This window comes from Nothoprocta perdicaria, unplaced genomic scaffold (assembly GCF_003342845.1).
Source record: "Nothoprocta perdicaria isolate Ctin4 unplaced genomic scaffold, notPer1 scaffold_165, whole genome shotgun sequence".
NCBI classification, from domain to species: domain Eukaryota; kingdom Metazoa; phylum Chordata; class Aves; order Tinamiformes; family Tinamidae; genus Nothoprocta; species Nothoprocta perdicaria.
In genome coordinates, this window is record NW_020454816.1 from 1,087,406 (window position 1) to 1,108,308 (window position 20,903).

Below are 20,903 nucleotides of genomic sequence, written 5' to 3' on the forward strand. Positions count from 1 at the left end.
GGAATAAGGTCGGCTTTTGATCTGTTGAAGTGGATGCAAAAGTAACCGATAAATTCTCTTTTTTTTAAAACAAAACAGCTGCATTGGGTCAGACTTTTTAAAACAAGAGTAGCTTTTATTACTGGCAAAAGACTATATAACAAGGTCTTTTATTCAAAATAACAGTGGAAATTTTATATTTACACACAGACTATATATATATATATTTTAATTTTCGCCTCACGATTGAAAGGGCATGGACTGTATTTTTTTGTTTAATATACTTTTGTTTGTGTGGCTATCAAAGCCAAGCCATCATTATTAAGGAAGTGAGCATATCTTTTTGTATGAAATGTGTTGTCTTTTATATCCTTCTCCATAACAGTCTAGGTAGATTTTTGAATAAAATGTCTATGTGATTGCAAACCATTGGTGAAAAAATAGTAATAATAAAAAAATTAGTGTATTTTTCTGTTTACAACATGGACGTTTGTTTTGATAGGAGTCTAATGCTTGCAATATCAGTAGAACCTCTGCAGGCATTATTTAAATATAGGGCAGAATATTGTCAAAATTGTTTATTAGCTTGAAGTGTGGAATTATCAGTTGAAGGAACTGCTTAAAGCAAGGTAAGATAAAAGACATGGTTATAGAAAGTTTAGTAGCAGAATCATGTGGAAGGTAGAGGCCACTTGCTCTTGTGGCTTATTTGCACTCATCTTTCTAAATAAACAAGGATCGAGTCATTGCATTTAAGCAAAATTCAGGATATATTTGCCTAAGTTATTGAATCCAAGACTCAAGAATGTTGAGTTCTGGTAACTCTTGCACCAGCACACATAATGTGAAATCCTCACTTGGACCCTCCTTTCTACTCTAGTTTTCTGAGGTTTGAAGTAGAGTGCACGTGCCCATACAAACAGTTGGAAATAACACAGGAAAACATCCTTTGAGTTTTGGCATTTCAGCTGAATGCTCTGCTGCTAACTCTATGATTTAATGATAAAGGGATTATGAAATTTCATATGCAAGGGATGTATCAAAAGGAGGGATTCGGATATGTCTAAAGGATGAACTGGAATGTCTTCTGGAGCCAGATGTCACATGTTTCTGTGAAAAATGAGGCAGGATATAAGACACCAAGTGCTCCTGACTCGGCCACAGCCAACTGCCAGAAATAGTCACGTAGCTGTTTTATCTTCAAAAGAGTGGGCTCTGGCTGGTGGCTGGTTCTTTCTGCTCAGATTAGGCTCTTCAGCTAGCATAAAAGGACTCCACATCTGAAAACACTAAAAATGTGTGTTGTTTTTTTTAAGGGGGGAGGAAGGGGAAAGGCACAAGCATGGCCAAATAAAATCTTTTCGAAGTTGGGAAAAATAATTAGGTCTTGAGGTAGCTCAAATTTGGCTTTTAGTGTCTTCTAACATGTATTTGTCTGGCTTTGGTTTTCTGTGCAGTAAAATAGAGGTCAAAATGGAAATTGAATTTGACCCTTAACTGCAGAGATGCTACTGTATATTAAGTCTTGGTAAGCTGATTCCTAAATGCTTAAGGCATTAAAGTGTATTTATATGGCATAATGTACTGTAAAATTGCTGTTAGTGACTGAAGGTGCTAAGAAGAAGAGTAAATTGTTTTGAGATGCTTCACAATCTGGATTTCATAAAGACTGAGCAGACTTTAAATCATGTAATACAAAAAGCATCTTCCATAATTAACATGCTGAGTGGAACGATGGCTAAGTGCTTCAGAGCAGTAGGCAAAATAATAAATGCGTTGGACAGTTCTTTGGTGTTGTAAACAAAAGCTTACTGCAAATCTTTGGCAGCATGGGCAGATCTATGCTGTTTATACAAGGTTTGCAGTGTATGCAGTTGAGATACTTCTCTGGAACTGCCTATATGACACTTCCTTTAAGCAGCCATATGGATGTGTAAATAAGACACTTGGAGTGTGACCTTTCGGGAATGAGCTTTATTGCTTTGCTTCCATTTCCCTACAACATTATAGATAATATAGCTAATTTGGAGTCAGTGATCCTAAAACTCTTCATACAAAAATGCTGGAGGACAAAAGAGCCCTAAAAAGCTGTGCTCTAGTATTTAATCAACTTGATTTTGATTTTTTTCATGTTTCTCTGCTCCTTCTCGAGCTACTGCATGAAAGTTGGTGTGATGCCAGTACCAGCACTGCTGCCCAAGTCCCCTGGAGCCTTAGGGGAATCGGAGATGGTACCTTCTGCCTGCAATGTGGTGCCAGGTCAGTCCTTTGCCCTGGCCTTACCCTCATGGAGAGGATGTCTGGCAAGCTGGAGCCAGCTGAAGAAGCTTGAAGATATCTTGTCATGGTGCTGGTGGGGAGAGGTGTAAGAGATTGAGGTTGTAAGGTCTTTAGGTGTTCCTGTGTTCTACAGATTTAAAGAAAAACCATGTAGGTTCTGTGGTGCCTTCTGTGAGCAAGGAGTTTGCTCCTTGTTTGTGTTGCCTGATGACCACTAGTTCAAATAATGGTTCGTTGATGTTTGTTAAACTTTAGGCCCATGTTGTATAGACTGTGGCTGATGTTTAAAAAAAGTGACTTTTACGTTATGGTTTCAAGAACAGTCTTTCAAATGAGTGTCCGTACGACTGTGTGCATTACGATTCGTCCAGAATGATTAACTAGAAATGGACAAATTACTTGCGAATTCTGGCATGGTCATGGAGCATGGRGCACACCTGCTCCCTCTCTTTCTGTGTTTGCTTGAGACAAGCTCCATCTTTCCATTTTTCTTTYTACTGAGTTACCAGACCTTCCTATTCTTTTTCTGGAGTCTATACCATTCCCGTTTATTGCTCTGTTTTAGGCTTTCACCCAAGCTTTTCTGTTCAAACTCTCTCTGAAAAATACACTGAAAAACTATTCATTTGTAAGGAGTGACTGCCTGGCTAAACTTCGCCTGAGTGCTACCCTACTACCTCAGAAAACACGTTGGCTTTGGGTGCTGCAGGTCTTTAACTTGAGGTACTCCCAAAGTATTGTCTTTATTGCTTAAGAGAGGGCTGCACGTGCTTAATTTCTGCCCCTGGTAATGGAGTGGCAGCAGGGTCCTCAAATAGCTGCCAAGTTTGAGGGTTCCTTTATCCATCTGTCATACAGGAACATTGTCCCACCGTTTGATCCTGCCAGTGACTYGGAAGCAGGAGGCTGGAGGAACCCCGGATCTCCCTGAGGTCCCAGGTGCTCTGAGCAGCCCTTGCTTTCTCTGGAGGTTGTGGGAGATCATACTCCCCATCTCTACCCTTTTCCTTCAAGCCTGCGAAGTGCTGTCCCAAGTGACATTGTGAGAGTTTGTTTGCACACTGGTACCTCCTATTTGGCAGAGAGCATACCTTAACTTTAAACCTGGGGTGATTGTGACTCTTCCTTGGAGCTTGTGGTCACTTTTCTAATTACAGTCTTGGAATTTTCTGTAGAACCTTCCATGATGCATTTCACCAGTACCCCTAACCCCAGTCAGTCAAATTTCCAGTCAGGCAGAACTTTTGGGAACTGGCTAGACTCATCTGGCTGGTCAAACTGGGTGCAAGACCTTAGTCTTGTCCCTTCCTTTCTGAAGAGCAAGCTGTACTGATATAAATCCACTCATTTAGTGCTACTTAGCTGTAATTAACCTTTGAGGTAAAGACGCCCTCTGGTAGCCTGTATCACTGACCCTTCCTCAGTCTTCCAGCTTCATGTGCCATTTCTGTCCAAGTGACCACTCTGAGGAAAGGACCTTTTGAGACTGAATTACTGGATAATAAAATAGCAGATGYAATTCAGGATAGGTAAGGATAAAATCTCTCATTGGAGAGAGAAACCATCTTGAAATGCCAAAACTAGCCACAGAAAAAGTAAGTGCCCAGGAGGTCGTTGTGAGTTTGCTTGCTCCTGAAAGAGAGATCCATGGAGGACCACTAAATATGTTGAGCTCATCCACTTTAGAAGTCTATAGGAAAATAATGAAAGCAGGTGATGCTGGTAGGATTATCATATGTACTTGTTCTCTATTGATGTTCTGTAGGCATCTGTGTGTTGACACAGCTGGAGGTGGCATCCTGAGCTAGGTGGTCTTTGTAGGACTTGAGCAAGCTATTCCAGTATTTGGATTGTATATTGTTAAAATTCAAGCTGTTTTTATTTTTTCCTGATCTACTGCTGCTTCTTACCCATACCTGCAAGTTTTAGAGAAGAGCTGTCCTTTTAAGGGAGAGAGGCTGAGATGTTTCACAAAGTCCCACTGCTTTTTATGTCTAAAGCAGAGGGATTTAACTGACAGCTCTCCTACCCCACGAAGAACCTCCCATTAGGTATCTGGCCAGAAAGGGCTGCTGTCACATCACCAGGTAGCAATCCCCGTTTCCTCTGAGGAATGACCAAAACCTCAGGTATAAACAGTAGCTTCCCTGAGAAGCATCTTAGCAAAGGACAAAATGATAGATAGGAGTTTTGTTGGTGAGACATGATGAAAACTTACACCACCTGCAGATCGTGGCTGTGCCATTCTTACATGGCCCGGGTGTGCAGAATCACACAGGGCAAAGAACAGCAGCGAGGGCTGGTGAGTAGATAGGGGTGGCCTAAGTGTGGTTAGGAGGTGTCAGCAAGTCCCTGGTGGGACATGTACTTGTTGCTTCCTGAGTCCCATCTCAGCTAAAGCAGATGACACACCTTGATTTACTCCTGGGGGAAAGAGAAACTCATTAATTTTGTATTCCWTTTGATTTAGCTTTATGAGCTGCTCTTGGCTTAAACAGCCAAAATAAATGCTCYGAAGATACAGCTTGCGTATTCACTTCTCAATATTGTGTACTGCCTACTCCAGGAGATTTCATTGCAGTGTATTTTTCTTATACTCCTTAAGTGCCCGTAATTTAGAGAAACATTAGTCATTTTCTGGAAATGACAAAACCAGATATGGTTAGGAAATATCATTTATTTATTAATTTGAACTCTCTCTCTTTACTGTTCCCACAATTCAAGCATGCAGTCAATGCAGAGTTATGGGACAGGGGAATTTGAAACTACTAGTCCCAAAAGTTGTTCTTGTTGGAAAGGAATGTTGCAGGATCTGCAGTACATACATTTCCATATAGAGTCAAGCTTGAAAGAGCTAAGGATTGAAGAAAGTACTCAACCATGTCTAGTTTCATAGAGATGCCCAGCTTATGTAGTGAAGAATAGCATGTATTCTATCGCTGAAGTTGTAACAGTTTAAGGGAAGTGTTAAATTATTTTGAGTACATAGCTGGGTCCTGTCCAGTAATGATAAATTGTCATTCACAGATAGGTATATTTAGACAATACTGTCCTTTTTGAGTTTTAATTGAATATTTTTCATGATTTCTTATTTCAGCCTTTCCTTGAGAACCTCTTATTGTTAATTGTAAATACCGAGTCGYGCTTCACGTGATGATGCCTGATCCTCATGCATTAAAGCTTCCTAACAATTTCACAGCACCTCTGCTGCCAGCACAAATCTCTGCAGCTTGAAAAARGTGTCTGGTCCCAAGTGCAGGACAGCAGGCCTTCAAAATGTACAGTTATGTCATGTAGCAAGAACTGAAGCACAAGTTTGGCCTGTGGTTAAATACATAATTCATTAAACTTTCTTGATTTTCTTCAAAGGCTCCAGCATAGGGATGAGATGGCACTGAATCTTTGAAACTGAAAGATTCAGATTGCTTTGTAGAAAGTCAAAGTGTGAAGTGTTTTGGGACGAAGCTACCAAAATTCTAAGAAGCTCTTAGGTACAAGGTTAGAACTTAATATTTTATAACAGAATACTTGCTATTATGTAATATAGATACAGTACTATATAACTATCGTAGGCAACACTAAGTGAAGTACGTAAGTACCTTGTAATGACAATCTGTCAGCATTCCAAGCTCATCTTGTTGTATACATCTTGTCAGGCAATATGGGCTCATTATGGGCTCATTTTTTCCCCTTGGAGGTAGAACACTTCAAACGTAAGTATAGAGTATGGATCTCTACTGTATGAAGACTGATGGAAAAGAGTCCATAAAGTAAGAACCGTCCGGTAGCTGATTCCTACTTACTGGGCAGGTAATTTGAGAGGCATCCCGGGCTGTGGTTTTGCTTTTGCAGAAAGTGAGTGTCCTGCTCAGTGTCTTACTAAAGTTAGCTCCATTTTTATCTTGAAAAATTGAAGTAGTTTAAGCCGTCTTAAGAAAAGATGAAGAAAAAAAAATCGAAAAGATCACAGAGAAATTCTAGTAAGAAGGCTTTTAACATATAGTGTGTTCATTTTGTCATTCGGTGGACGTTGCATACTGGAACAACCACAATATTTCTTAGCCATAAAACATGGCTGTGATCTTGGTGTTGGCTCAGTAGTAAGAGGCAACTGGCATTTGGATATCAATGCTTTATTTAAATGTTTTTTCTTTTATTCTAAGCATGTAATTATTTTACTTTTATTGAAATAATTAATCATTCAAGTATTGGAAAATATGCAGCTGTCCTGATATGAAGATACAGGTTATATGCTGCAAATGATTTATATTTCTCCTGGCCCGTTGAGCAGGAAATAAATTCCATTCTCCTTTTCTGTTATCCTGATAAAAAATACAACCAGCTGTCATGTTGGTGCGAAAGCAAAATGCTTGAGCACTACTGTTTTTGAGGATCAGGACTGAAGAAGTAAGTGCAAATTGCCAAGTTGACAGGAGATAGTTAAACTTGTGCCAGATCCATCAGCTTAGGTCTAGTAATGCTTCCTAGATATCAAAAGTGACATTATTTCTCAGAGTTGTAGCACACATGACTGATACATACGAGATAGAAATTTATCTCATATGCTTGTACTATTGGTAAGTACCACGTATGGGCTAGATCTTGTGCAAAACAGCTTTAAATAAAATGGAGATAGTAAGTTAAAAGGAACAAATATGTGCCTTGATTGACTTAAGTTTCTGAGGGTCTTATGCACACCTGCTGCTTGACCCACAAGTATATAGATTTTTCCTGAAGAATTTGCTTATGCTAGAATGTTTTCATTTAACAGGGAATCCTTTAAGCCTGGTGATAAAAACTAGTTCAAAGATTAATCCTTGTGCTGTCCCTCGTGCCTTCACCCTGTGCTCTGTGAAATAATGTCTCAGTAAATCRGGAGAACCAGAAATGTGTTTGTGTAAGTGTTTGTTTTTATGAGGCTGATGTTGAATTCAACTTGGAAATGATAAAGTAGCTTTCAGTTTCTTACCCTGTGGTGGCTATTCAGTGGAGAGAGGGGATTTTACAGAGATGAAAAAATACTTATCAGGATTTTTCCAAGATGTGTGAAGTTGCCCTTCAGTTTTATTTGCTAGTTAAGTACACACATTTGGGAAGAGGGATGTGCCCACTAGCTGCTCATGTACTATAGGCCCCACTACCCTGAAATGTCATTGTTTAGTATGTCTGTCTGAAGGAGGTAATTATGTAGTTGTGTATTGCTCAGCCACCCCTGCACAGCCAAGCGTTTGGTGTTTTATTATGATGACGGTTGCTAATGCAAGGGTGACCCTTTTTTTCCTTTTGTAAACATGAAAAAAATTGGCACCTCTTCTCTGAAGGAAACCATTAGCAGCTCTGTCAACAGGYCTGCACAGGAGGAATCCAAACACAGGAAAAGTGCCGGAGAGGCAAAGGGCAGGCAGCGAGAAAGCAGGATGCATGCCTCACTGAATTGGGTTTGCTTTGCATTAGTCCCTCTGACCAGGGCTGCATAACAGAGAGGTTGGGTTTAACAATATCATAATAAACCAGCCTGGTTTCATCAAAAACATTTTCATAGTAGGTCACTGACCCAGAAGGACTTTGGCGAAAACAAATTTGGGTTGCMTAAGTAGAGAAGAGGTTCTGTGGGCACGGAATTCGTGAGCCTCTGGAAGTGTTGGTGGGAAAGTGAATGGAATAGGGACACTTGGAGCTATTGAGCTGCTGMTGATTAGCACTAAACATAATATGAGAGGCTTTGAACATTGCTCTTTCTGTGCCTTGTTTGTTTGAATTTCAGCAGTTCTTTATACTTGATGAAGACTTAGGGGAGTATTTGGTTAAGCAAAACATCTAAGAATTCAGTAGTTGTTTCTSCAGGAATTGTAGGAAATACTTCAGAACGCCTGCATTACTGGACAGGATTAATTTGGATAAATTTTGTTTATTTCTCTCACAAGAGTTTTGTTTCTTTGAGCTCTTAGACTTTAGAATGATTATAGGGCTTACTGTCTTAAATGCTGTTGTTTGATTTTCATGCTGTGGTGCACAGAACTACTCAGTAGTCCTGTTCTCTGAGTGAGACATTAATGACCAAGTYCAAGTACTTTAAATCTTATAGTTCTTTCTTGGGAAAATAGGTGTATGTAGTTCTTGAAGCCTATTCCTAAGAGCAGAGAGTCACACAACAGTTTAAGTTGGAAGGAGCTCTGGAGATATTGAATATTTCCAAGGAAGGAGATACCACAACCTCTTGGGGCAGCCTATTCCGATACTCAGTCACCCTCACAGTAAAGACTTTTTCTTGGGTCAGATCAGTGCAGTCTTGATCTTATTTTTCTTCTAACACATCTGTTTCATTCATGTCCTTTGACCTGGAGCTCACCTAAAACTGCAGCTTTCYGTGTGGAATAGAACGAAATAATTTGTGTTGGATTACAGTTTTTTTTTGTGTTAGTATTATGTTCTCTGTTGCTTAGAGACAATGATTTTTCTCAGTCTCAAGGTGCAATGGCATGAGGATGACGAGCAGTGAAGTTACTACGGTTCATATAAATGTTCTAGATTTGGGATTTACCTATTTGGGATTTTGAGATTGGGATTTAGCTATTATTTAAATGACTCATTACCTGGTATTTCCACTACCTATTTATTTACTTAACTTTATTTACTTTAGGTCTTTGATCACTTGGTAGAGTGTAGATGTGACACAAGATACTAGGGGAATATGTGAGATAAATGGGAGCTATGGATGCAATGAACCTCAGAAAAATTGACCCATGCATTTGAAAATTAWCTGCTTCCTTCCAGGAAGTGGATTGGTGGGACTTATCAGAAATTGTGTTTTCTTAGTTTTTAGATAATAGCATCTTTAATGACGACAATTTTTTTTTTTTGGGTGGCTGGTTATTTCTTGTGGCTTGCTCATGAGAAAATGCCTGTTGCCTAAACTGCGATAGCCAATTCTAGTAACTTTGTGATGTATTGGCCACAAGAGCTGCCTTGAACTCCTAAAATTCGAGTCGTGTCTACAGTGCGTTCTTTATTCTTAATGAATTATTTCCACATCCTCATTCCATTGGCTTTGGAAGATGCATCCCTTGGAAAGAGCATCCACTTGGACCTGGGCTGGAGATGCTGCAGCTCGTGCTCCTATTCCGCTTGTTCTGTTGGGCGGCAGCCGCAGGGAGGACGGAGGAGCTCCCRCTGCAGCAGCGTTCTTGACTATATATGGGGAGGCCCGAGGAGCTGGCCTGCTATCGAGTTATTAAGGAAGATCCAATAGAAGCAGAGTTCTGCTGCTTCTGGAAAAAAAGCACACACCAAAATCCATGCGCAAGCTAATTATACACAGCTCTTTCTGACTTCTGGAAAGAGTTAGTCTGATAAAAACACACCCCTCAAGAGCAGCATGCCTTGGAGAAATGCAAACTAGGGTTTACTGTTTGCTTTCTTGGTAGGGGTTTGGTCTGGATGGGGGGAGATGGTTCTCTGATGTAGAAGTTGGTCTGTGCTCGTTGTTTGCTTACCACTCCTAACTGTGCAAAGGCAGAGTATTCCTGCTGTATTCTTGTTGTCTTTGACACTTCAAAACTGGTGGACGCTTGGGCATATTAAAACACATTCCAGAGTAAGAGGACTAGGTCAAATTATTTCCACATAGGCTGTGAAAGAATAACGAGAAGGTTACTATGTCCTTCACTGCAYTTCATTCTGTGTCCTCAAGGTTGGGAGGCATGAAGATTTGAAGTTATTGTGAGAATGCCTAATTTTATTTATTTATTTTTTTTAGATTTGAAATAAGAGAACATGGCAATTGAGTCTACTAAAAGCATGGCAGAAATGAAGAGCAGAAAGTGGCTTTGTAAGCCTGGGGGATCGTGAGCAAGGGTAACTAGTGCAGGCTGGGGCAGTTGTGAGCAGAAAATGGGAAGTCCTGTACGGTCATGATTAGACAAGGCAGATGTCATCTACCATTCTGAGTACATGTAGCTGGTTTTATCCATACCTACTGCTGAGTTAAGAGAAGGTCCATGAAATGGTACTTGTCACTCGTACATTTACAGCATTTCTTTGGTATTGACACTGTTAGTTATTACCAGCTCTGATGCATAGGATTTTCTCRTTCATTTTTCATTCCCATTTTCAGTTCAGGCTGGTGTTAGCACATGCTTTCTGCTCCTGTATGGTGCAAGGAGCTGGCCTCAGAGCTGCTAATGCACATGACATGAAGATATTAAAAGATCCTTTTTTCATTATTCGTGTTGGGAAAATGTTGACATTTCAATTTGGTCCATGCAATTTTTTGCTTGTTTTACTAGTTTGTTCCCAGTTAGAGAAGTGTGTGTAGTGTTTACAAATTAGCTTTATCTTTCATCTTAATAGCACATTTTCCATATTAAAAGAACCTGAAAAATTAAGAGGGATTCTCATGTAATTAGACTGCCAACTGAAAGGTATTTTAGAGCTTCCAGTTTATATGCTGCTATGTGSTAGAGAAATGTAGTCTGCTTCTGATGGAGCGCAGATAACTATATATTTTTTGGAAGTCTAATGAAAAATAACCATTAAAAAATTTAACTTCCGACAGCTCTGAAAGTGTGAGCTGAGACCACCCAGTCTGCTTTGCTTGTAATGAGGGCTCCTGAAGTTGGAACTGGTGTAAACTGTCTTCCTTCCAAAAACCCGTCCTCAGCAACACGCAGTGGCATCTTTTGCAGTTGGTRTAAAAGCCTCGCTACGAACACATCCTGTAAATAGTGAAGTTCATCTACTTCACACCGTAATCCCGTATTATGGTCGCCCTGGGCTTCTTTGTAGCAACCTTGCTGAAATCCCATCATTATATCATCTGGTTTTATTTCCTATTGTAGTAATGTAAAGAGCTGCTGACAGGCTGTAGTGGACAAAGTTGGCTTCTTTTTATTTTTCTCCCTCTGAGTGCTGCACTTAGACTATTTTCCCATACAAAGAATATGATGCAGAGTAAAAGAAGAAGCTTCTTTAATGACCATAGCAGATTTCGTGATAATAATAGGATTTTCTGGTGAAAATATTGAATGAAATTATGATCATGTTTCTGCTTTACTGCTTCCGAAGTCAGTACTATTCAAAAAAGAAAACGTACTAATTCCTTGGGGTTCAATAAGTCCTGTCTTTGTGCCCGAGTCTCTTGTAGGGCATTATTTCATTTTTACTGCTTCTTGGTTACACCCAAGCTTGTCATGGAACTGCTTTGCTCTTAAAGTAACTTTTAGAAACTGCTTCAACTACATTGTGTTCCCTGAGGCTGTTCTCCCAGGACAATGTCACAAATGCCTTCAATAACAAAGGAGGAAAAGCTAGCTTGTTTAGTGCCAAAAATGAGACCCAGATGTTTTTGGTGTGAAATAAAATAAAGGACCAAATTGGGGAGTGAACCCAAAGCTCCTTGGATGCTTTCCAGCTGTTAGTGGCTGCAGTACTATGTTTGCTTCTGTAAAATTACCCTTGCTTTAGAAATTTAAAAGCTCTGTAATGGTGACTTCGGGCTGGAGCACAACGGTGTTTGCGCAATCAGTAGCAGCAAAAATATTGATGCTAAGTCACGTTTGAAAGATGCTCAACTTGGGGAGGGAACAGAGTGTGGAGTACTGCAAATTTTGCAGCAAATACGCAGTTGTTTCATTTAGATATCCAGCTGTGGAGGGGCAGTAGAAAAGCAGACCTGTAATTCAGAGGCAGTGGGCACCTCTCACACTGCTGGAGTAAAGCCAGGCCATCAAACTGGCATAGTGCTAATTGCCATCTTTGAACTGCTACAAGCCAGCTCCTTTCTTCATATTTCTCCACCATAACCAAGCAAATTCAGTGACCGTGAGGACTTCTGCTCTTGCCCGCCATAAACATTTGCAGTTTGCATAAAACATGTTCTAGTGATGTGATGTTTAAAATGTTCACATCAAGTTGGTAGCTTTAATGAGGAATGAAATTACCTTGGAAAATGGCAGTTTCCCGAGTTTGAATAATCCTTGTTTCTCATTTCTAGTTGGCTTTTATGCTGCTCGTGTACATGGGGAGGGAGGTGAGGGTCTCTCAGGGGCAACGGAGAGGGCATAGAGAACATTTCTGGCACAGTTAGGAGCTGTTCCCTCTCTCTACATTGTAGGAAAAGGATTTTCCACCCTTGCTTTTTCCTCCCGGTATAAGTTTTCTGCAGGTGCAAGTGCAGAGCATGAGGCTCAAAGAGCTCCGGTAWGAGGAACAGTCCCACTCCAATGCCCGTGCGTGTTGTCTGTGAACCACGCAGTCCCACTGTAGACAGAGGCTCCTGCTTCCCAGTATTTCTCATTTTTATGGCACATGACAGATTCCTTGGATGTATCTGTGTAGGGTGCATCTTGTTGTGCAGTTGTTGAAAAAAATGTATTTGTCCAAGTGAATATTCATGGATGCTGCAAAGTATGTTTGATCATTGGAAAGGAAGGATGTATGTAAAAATAAAGTTATGGCCTGTTGTACTTCCAAATGTGTGGTGTTCATCTCCATCCCTACCCCATGCAAAGGCCTAGATCAGATTTAGCTGTTATTTACTTTGAAGGATGTAACTATTTGCTGTTCCATTGTCTTAATAGTTCAGGGAATCATAATAGTTAAACTTTTCCTCCTATCCCAGCTTCAGACAGAGGAAGAAATATTATTAGCYTGGTTGGAGCCAGGAAGGTAAGAATTTCACAGTTAATAACTTCCCCGTTGTTTTTTTAAGGGCCCTTGATAGCCTGTGATTGACATTGCCCTTGTTTTCTCCCTCCCTTGCCCTCGGGACATGGGAGCCCCCACGCGGGCAGGGGACTGGGGAGGGCAATTAAGTGGCCCTCCTATGTGTATGAGCACAACTGTATGGGAGGGCAGAGCCCTTGGTTGCTCCTTGTTGAAGCAGAGGTTTTCAACATGTGGTATATGGCCTCTTCAGGATGTTAATAAAACACTGGCAAATGGCCTTTGTAGTTTTAGTGATTTGAAAAATTAGGAACTAAACAAGATGGTACTTTTAGGCTACCTGAATCATCAGCTGGGGAAAAAAATTGGTTGGTAACAAGCTGAAGTTGTGAAGTATAGACATTTGTTTATTTGTATTGTATGAGAACAGAATTGTGCCAATTATATCTAGGTGGAGTCAAGAAAGTTACCTGAGGCTTATGAGGATGTCACAGTTGGACAGAAGGGTTTGGGGAGAAACAAAGCAAAGCAAAAAGCAACTAACATGTATACATACACATATGGATAAATAGGTAGGCATACATATGCATGTATGCACACATACAAGTACACATATTTCTTGTGCAATTGCAAGAGTAACCAAGATTTTTTACTTTGTCCCTTGATTTTTCTAATATTTTAGAAAAACAAGTATTGAATCTCACATTGAGCSTCCTTTTTGAGGTGTAAAGTCAAAAACTTCGCACAGTATTGAAGGCATGGGTGTGTCATGGGTTTATATGGAGAAATAATGATCGTAGATATATTTATATTTCTTCCCTAATAACTCATTAAACTTTTGCTTTTTGGATTGCTGTACCACACAGAGTGGGTGCTCTTATGGATCTGCTTCCTGAAAAGCAGTCATCAGCTTGGAGACTGCAGATGTGAGCATGACCTTAAAACAGAAATCAGTTTCCTAGCATATGTTTTATTTGCAATGAGTTATATGTGATTTGGCCGTTCAGATGCTCGATACCATTAGCTCCTTCTGCAGTTTGTATCAGCCATCACGTAGTGACACTTAGAAGTGATACTTTTGTGTCTCTTAGTGGCCACCTCTGTGTTTTCCCTGTCATTAATGAATAAGGCTGAGCAGCTTGAACCTGCTTGGAGCTCCCTTTCTGTTTCACTAGTGACCTCCTTATTCTGTTTCTTCTATATTAACCAACTGTTTATCCATGCAAGGTTACTGTGGCATCTTGAGATAGATTCCATTGTACTTASAAATATTCCAGTGTTTCAAAAGCTCTTTATAGCTTTATTTTTAAAGCGCTTTCCGATTTTTTTTTAATGCAGGTCCAAACCAGGTCAAATGTAATCCAAGAAATCCAATACAGCTGTATTTTTACAGCCCCAAAATGTGTGTTATATCTGATGGTAATATTGAAACATAAACTGTTTGGTACTAATGTTTGAGAATGGATCCTGTACACCTATTTAATAATTTCCTTTACTTATGGGTTACCTTATTACTTCTCTGCAAGTAGCCATCTGTGGTAGCTTTAAACTTAGTCTCAGCACCATACCCTGATGTGACAATTAAAATCTTTACCATGAGATCAGTGAAATTAATCTTACAACAGACCTGAATTACTATGAAGGCATGACAAAATACTTGATTTTAGTATCTTTTTTTCCATGTAAAAGGACCATGCAACTTTATTTTTATTGTAAATGTTAGGTTTTACTTTGAATTTCAGCAGTCTTCAAAGCACAAGSAGCCTTATTTCAGCAGTTTAATTTCAGATAATTCATTAAATTTTTGAAATAAGGCTGCTTATGCTTCACGTAATTCATTAAGTTGGTTCTGGGTGAGAGAAAAGCTGCAAAGATGCTGAGTTTTTGTGTGTTCTCCCTGTTTGGCTTAAAATGCCACAGGTGCTGTCAATTAGCAGAGTGGGGTCATGGCCTGCAGGCAGTTGCACCTGAGATGGCCTCAATTCTTTCTATTTGTTTTTCCTTTATCTGCTCTTTCTTTTAAATCAGCTATAGTTGATAATAGCAAAATTACTTTGGGAGTATGCCRATATTAGCTGAATAATAACTTTAGRTAGTCCTAGTAGGTAGAGTACCTTAAACAGTAGCTACCACTATGTTCCCCTGGCCAAAAGGTGCCTGGTTGCTGCCACGAAGGGTTAARCCTGGATGTCCATGCATGCCTGAGCCCGGCTTGCACCTTTATCAACCTTGAGTGAGCTCAGCTGCAACAGTGCCTGACCCTGCAGTGCAAAACTTGGGCTCTTCTGGGAGAGAGGAGGCAGCATTTTCTTTTCTTGTCCTTTATTTTATTTTTTCCCTCTTTTTTAATATATCTTTTCTGAAGTTTTTCTCTCAGCTCCTTAACTTGTTTTTTTTTCTGGACTATATTTTAAATAGTTTAGTGTCTTATTTCAGGGAAATAGTCATCTAACTAGGCTGTTGTGGCAGGTAAGTCTTCCTCAGTGCATAGCTCACTCTTTTTTTCTTTTAAAGATATATTTACTAATTTACTTAGAAGTACCCCATGCCAATCTGATTTTTTTTTCATGTCTATCCTATTTTGTATCTGCCTTGAAAATAATTTCAAGCAGTTATGCAGGATAATGGTTCTCAGGTAACCTGARGTATATATCTTTCAGAGTAATGCTGATATGTCTTGTTCTCCACAGCCCTGAAGAAAGGAGTCATTCTTCTTTTATTAAAAACTTATGGGCAGATATAGAGGGAGGAGACTTCATCATATAAAGTTATAATTGAAAACTACTGTGTTGTACAAAATTATGCATGTGTATCTATGTAGTGTATTTTATGTGAGTGACTATTCCCGCAAAATCCAGTTCTGCCTACKCAAATGTCTGAAGCTTTAACCCTCTGTTCCTGCATAAAGGTGATTGCAGGGCTTGATTATTTACACACGTACATTAGCTTGTGCCCAAAACTCAATTTCATAGTTTAATAACCAGTGTTAATTATGAAAATTATGCTTAGACTTTGGAATCATTTTAGAAGAGGCAGCATTTGAATTCTGTAGTGAATTCCTGCATACAGAAATGCAGGTCACCTGTGTTGACTGTTTCCTGCTCTGCAAGGGCTCTCCTGAGAGGCTTGAGGCTCCTGAGAGGCTCCTGTGGTACGTGGGGGCTCCTGGAAGCCCTTTGCTGATGTGCTGAGAACTATYGTGAGGAGTTAGGAAGTGGCTGGCTTGTATTGTCACTTTTGGGGGGGTCATTTTTATGGGCCACTTTTCATCAATAGTGCTAGGTCCAATAAACCTGTGTGGTGCTGCACCCCGCACCCCTTTCCCMAGGCCCAGCTCAGTGTTGCTGGACTTGGGCTCTGTGAAGCTGCCCATGTGGCTGTGGGTTGTGTGGTGGGTCTGCTTCTAACATCATATAAGAGGATGGAGGGGAGGTTTTCTCCTGTGTGCTGTGGGTTGCAGGTGGTTGGCATAGATGAGAGGAGGAGCTGGGGGACCCTCAAGTTCATTAGCAGGGCTGGAGGGAAAATGCACAGGATCCTTTTGGAAGCTGACTTCTCTCTCCAGATCCACAAAACGAGAGAATGGGTGCAGCATTCTCGTTASCTGGATAGTCATGTTAACCACACTTGCAAAAATTGATGGGCTTTTAAATAAAATTCCATTTGTTTCCAAATATCATTTCTCTATCACTTTTATTTGAAACATTACAAATTTAAAAACAGAAATATTTATATTCATAAAATATAGGTAGTTTCAATATAGAATATAGAAGATAAACTCTTTTTTTAAACAGGAATTTGCYTTGTCTTACTTGTAGTAGTCAGTGGCTTGATGTTTTCCAGGGTATTTTATCAATTTAGAAATACTATTCTATCAAGGAATGTTGTAARTGAATCAGGACCTTTATAAAGAAGGTTTGCGGCCGCTCGGTGTTTGGCAGTGTCACTGAGGGAGCCCTGCTGGGGGCTGCAAGGTGACCTGGTGCTCTGGGCCCAGAACCATCCATAATTTCTGGGGGTGGGAAGCACTGTTGTGCTCTACCTGGGTCTGTGTGTGGGCAAGAAGTGCTTGCTGAGCTCATGGAGCTRTGGCACAGCTGTGAAATATTGAGTCTTGCTGGAGATGAGGTGGTTTTCCATGCAATCAACTGGGAACTGGAGGCGGCTTGGGGAGACTTGAGTAAAGAGGGAAGCAGCTTCCAGTCTTGCTGAGGTGCTTCTCCTTGTAACGCTGAGGTAAGGAAGCAGTGCAGCTGGGAAGCTTTGCCCGCTTTGATGAAGGAAAGGGTTTAGGAAGGGAACACRACATGATTTTGGATCTTTGGGTCTTTGGCTGCATGGATTCTGCATGGAGATGAGCGATGGAGATAGTGTCTTGCATTTGGCACTGCTCTGTCAAGCTGGAGGGCAGGGTACTAATAAATAGCCATTGTTTCCATTAATTTCAAACCCCTTTTTTTATGTCCTCTGTGTAGGATTTTAAAACATCCTGAGTTGCACTTTAGTACTTGTGTATCAAAAAATTTCCTAATGATACTTCCCTCAAAAAATATTTTTAGCAGTGTAATTAGAAATTGTACTAGGGCTGGCTATTGGTGGTGTTTTGGCACTTAATAAAAAACAGCGTGTTTAAACGTGTGCCATATTGAACATATTTATGTTTGCAGAAGTTAATCTGGTCTCTYTATCTAAGCATGGCAGCGTGAGTTGCCTGAATGCAGTAGGTGGTGTTGGAGAGAAAATGCCCTGCTCGCTCTCTGCTGGGATCAAACCATGGATAAAATGAGATTTTGCAAGAATTAGAGCTTGAAACAAGTCTTGGAAATTGATGGAAATGTTTGGAGAGCTTCCAAAGCTTGAAGCAATGCAAGCTGTGTTTTTCTCGTTGCTGTTGTTTGGTTGCCTTTTTTAATGGTGGTTGTTAGCTCAGATACTTTTGTTTTTCCATTGCTTACCTAGTTTTGGAATACTGGATGCAAGCTGCCACCATGACAGCAATACTGTGCACTTAAAATAGAGACTAGTATCGGGTACAGTGGGTAAGTACATGAGCACTAATATGTGCTGGAAGGTTGCTCTGAATATTGAGCTCTCCACGAGTTAGGACAAGGCAAGAGTTTTGTTAAGCAGTTGGTCTCTATGGGTTAATTCAACTAGAGATGAATTCAGCATTCACTGAGTGCTGCAGTGTGAAAACAGTAAAACGGTCTTTATGGCAATATTGTATTTTTATGTTTCTGTATTCTGTGTACTGTATATGTGTATATACAATATATATTTTAAAAATTCAGCCCAATAGGAAATGTCTGCAGCCCATCTACAGTTTGAAGGTCCCTATCACAGTTTTTCCTTGTAATTCATCCTGATAAGTATCAAGTGTGATCTAGTATAAACATGCTTAACTGAAAAAAGAATTTGATATGGATTAAATTAGACTTTACTCTGCTGTCAATACTAAACTACTAGCTTCAAGATCAGCTTTAATGAACCAAAAACATTTGACATGTCTTATGGAGGAAGGGTGCTGGTTTAAAACTTGCCATGCACTTTCCAAAAGGCTAAAGAATGCTTAGTATCTTTTGATGGACCTTGGAGTTGAGGCTTTCTTGAGGTTCTGCTCCTTGATCCAAGAGTTAGCCACCAGGCAGATAGTGGGCAAAAGCACTAAAGAAGACACCGTTTTGGTGTCAGTATTTGTTTTTTTCCTCAAAAGAACGGGGCCGTGTGGATATGGGCTGCGTGGAGCGTGTGGCCATGTCRCGTGGCGCCGGCCCAGCCGCCCTCGGTGCGGCCTGCGTGGCGGAGAGGGGAGTTGGTGGTTCCCTCTCCCCCAGCCCGGCCTCCTGTGAGGCCTGTGCAGATGGTGGCCATATGAAGCGGCTGCGTTTGCGTCCCTGCAGCCCTAGCTGGATCCCCGAGGAAGTTCTTGCAATTTCAAACGGATTCAGGCTTCTCCGCCTGGAGATGCTCGATGTGTGAGGGAACTGGGCACCAGCTCTTGGGCGCCAAGCAGCAGGGAGATCCTGAAAATCCAGGCGCCTTTTGAGATCTGAACTCCAGCAGAAATAGATTTGTTACCRAATTTAGTGAACATTTAATGTTGATAGGGAAAGAGGAAGGCAAAAATATGCTCTTATATATGAGCATAATTGGAACAGCAGAGCTGTGTTTCTTCAGCTTAGGCCAGCTCCCATATGCAAGTACCTTTCCATGAGGCTGGGAAAACTGGTTTGATGTCAGAAAGAAGGTTGGAGGAAAAAGACTTGCTTATAAATAAAACTGCCTTTAGATTTTGTGTTTTTACACTTTACCAAAGGGAACAGGTTTATGCTTTTTGTAGCTGGCAGCCTGGTGTCACTTGTAACACAGMAGGCTTCTTGCAAATGATAAAGTGTGTTCCGAAATGTAAAACTCTTCAAGGTAAGTCAAATGGATTAACATATAAGCATTGAATTTCTGCCTAAAACCTTCTTGGAAATACCCTAAAGAAACAATCACATCAGCACATTGTKGGTTATCTGCTTTTTTCCTCTTTTCTCCAACAGTGCTCCTCAGCTTCAAAGGTGATGTTTAAGAAGTCACTGTCAGTAGGCCTCAAAGATGAAATGAAATTCAAAAGTTGTGTACTTAGTATCTCTACCAAAGGGTTCAGGCTTTGAGGTGAGGGTGTCTTGACTCCCTACCTCAAGCATTATAGGCAGGTGGGCTGCGTGTGTCTCCTTGGTAGACAGCACATTCTGTGCTCAGTTCATAGCACAAATTTCAATTCCGTGTGTTAATAGAGGCTGTATGTGGTTATGCATAGTAGAATAAGCTGCTCAAGTTGGAAGATAATTAGTTTTTGTTTGATCGTTCTACTTGTGTTTTTGTTTAGGCGTCTCAACAGGAATAAACTGCAAGTTCTTCCAGAGCTGCTCTTCCAGAACACGCAGAAGTTAACAAGATTGTAAGTAAAATCTGACTTAAATTTGTATTGTATGTATGTTCGTGAAGGTGTCCTACAGCTTTTGCACATTYGTTTTGACTGTGATGAGATGTTTAATTTTGGATATATCGGAACTCGACGATGCTAAGCATTCCTAGTGATGATGTGTTGTCTTTGCATTTACAGTGGTAATTCAATGGCAAATGTCAGAGTAAAGAATTTTTGTTTCCCATGTGTTGTTGATTGCAAGGTGAAATATTTTCAGCTCTCTGTAAAGAGTTATAGAAAATGAAAAAGTGGGAAGTTCTTATATCAGCTGTACAAAGTCCAGATGTCCAGAAAGAGAGACAGTCTGCACATGGTTATAATAATGTTAGCATGTTGATGTAATAGTTTGTTACTGCAATTATTTGTTTCTCTTTTGGATTTTGTGCCTTTTTTGCGTTCTAAAAAAAAGGTCTTTTTGGACTAAGCCAAGTCACTGTGAGGCAGACAAGTCAAGTTGTGATTGATGCCTTTTTTAGCTAGGAAGATGAAAAAATAAGGGAAGAAMCAGACCTTGGAAAGTTAAAGGCTGTGATAGAAACTGTTCAGCGGACATTAGGACCTGTGTGAGCAGCAAGATAAGACTGGGGTTAGCTCAGGCTCCCATTGCAAAGGGAGGCCTTTGGGGCTGTTTGGTTGTYTTATTTTGTGCAATGCCCTTGTGATCTGGTAATACCAGTTARCGTGGATGAGCAAGTGGCTGCACAGTTATGGCAGAACAAAATCATAGGCTTCCTGAAAAGAAGTTTTTTTTAAAAAAAGCTATTGTATATAGCTCTTGGACTAAGGTTTAAGTTATGTTCTGGTCTGTCTTGGAAACTTGTATATGGTAAAACTTTGCCAAAGGACTGTGCTCAAGTCCTTTGGAAGACAAGTCAGGAAGACTTGTGATTTCACCACTAAAATCATAAAGTTGCTCCAGGTTGGCTGCTCCAGGTTGGCTGCTCCAGGTTGGCTGCTCCAGGTTGGCTGCTCCAGGTTGGCTGCTCCAGGTTGGCTGCTCCAGGTTGGC

General features: G+C 40.4%; 1 protein-coding gene across 1 annotated transcript in view; it reads left to right on the top strand.

The window, feature by feature from the left end:
* Positions 1-20,903, top strand: part of SLIT3 (slit guidance ligand 3) — a 337,579-nt gene that overhangs the window by 21,773 nt on the left and 294,903 nt on the right. Inside the window, exon 4 of the mRNA XM_026035707.1 lies at positions 19,796-19,867. Within this exon, the coding sequence (XP_025891492.1) occupies positions 19,796-19,867 (72 nt within the window). The remainder of the gene's footprint in view (positions 1-19,795; positions 19,868-20,903) is intronic.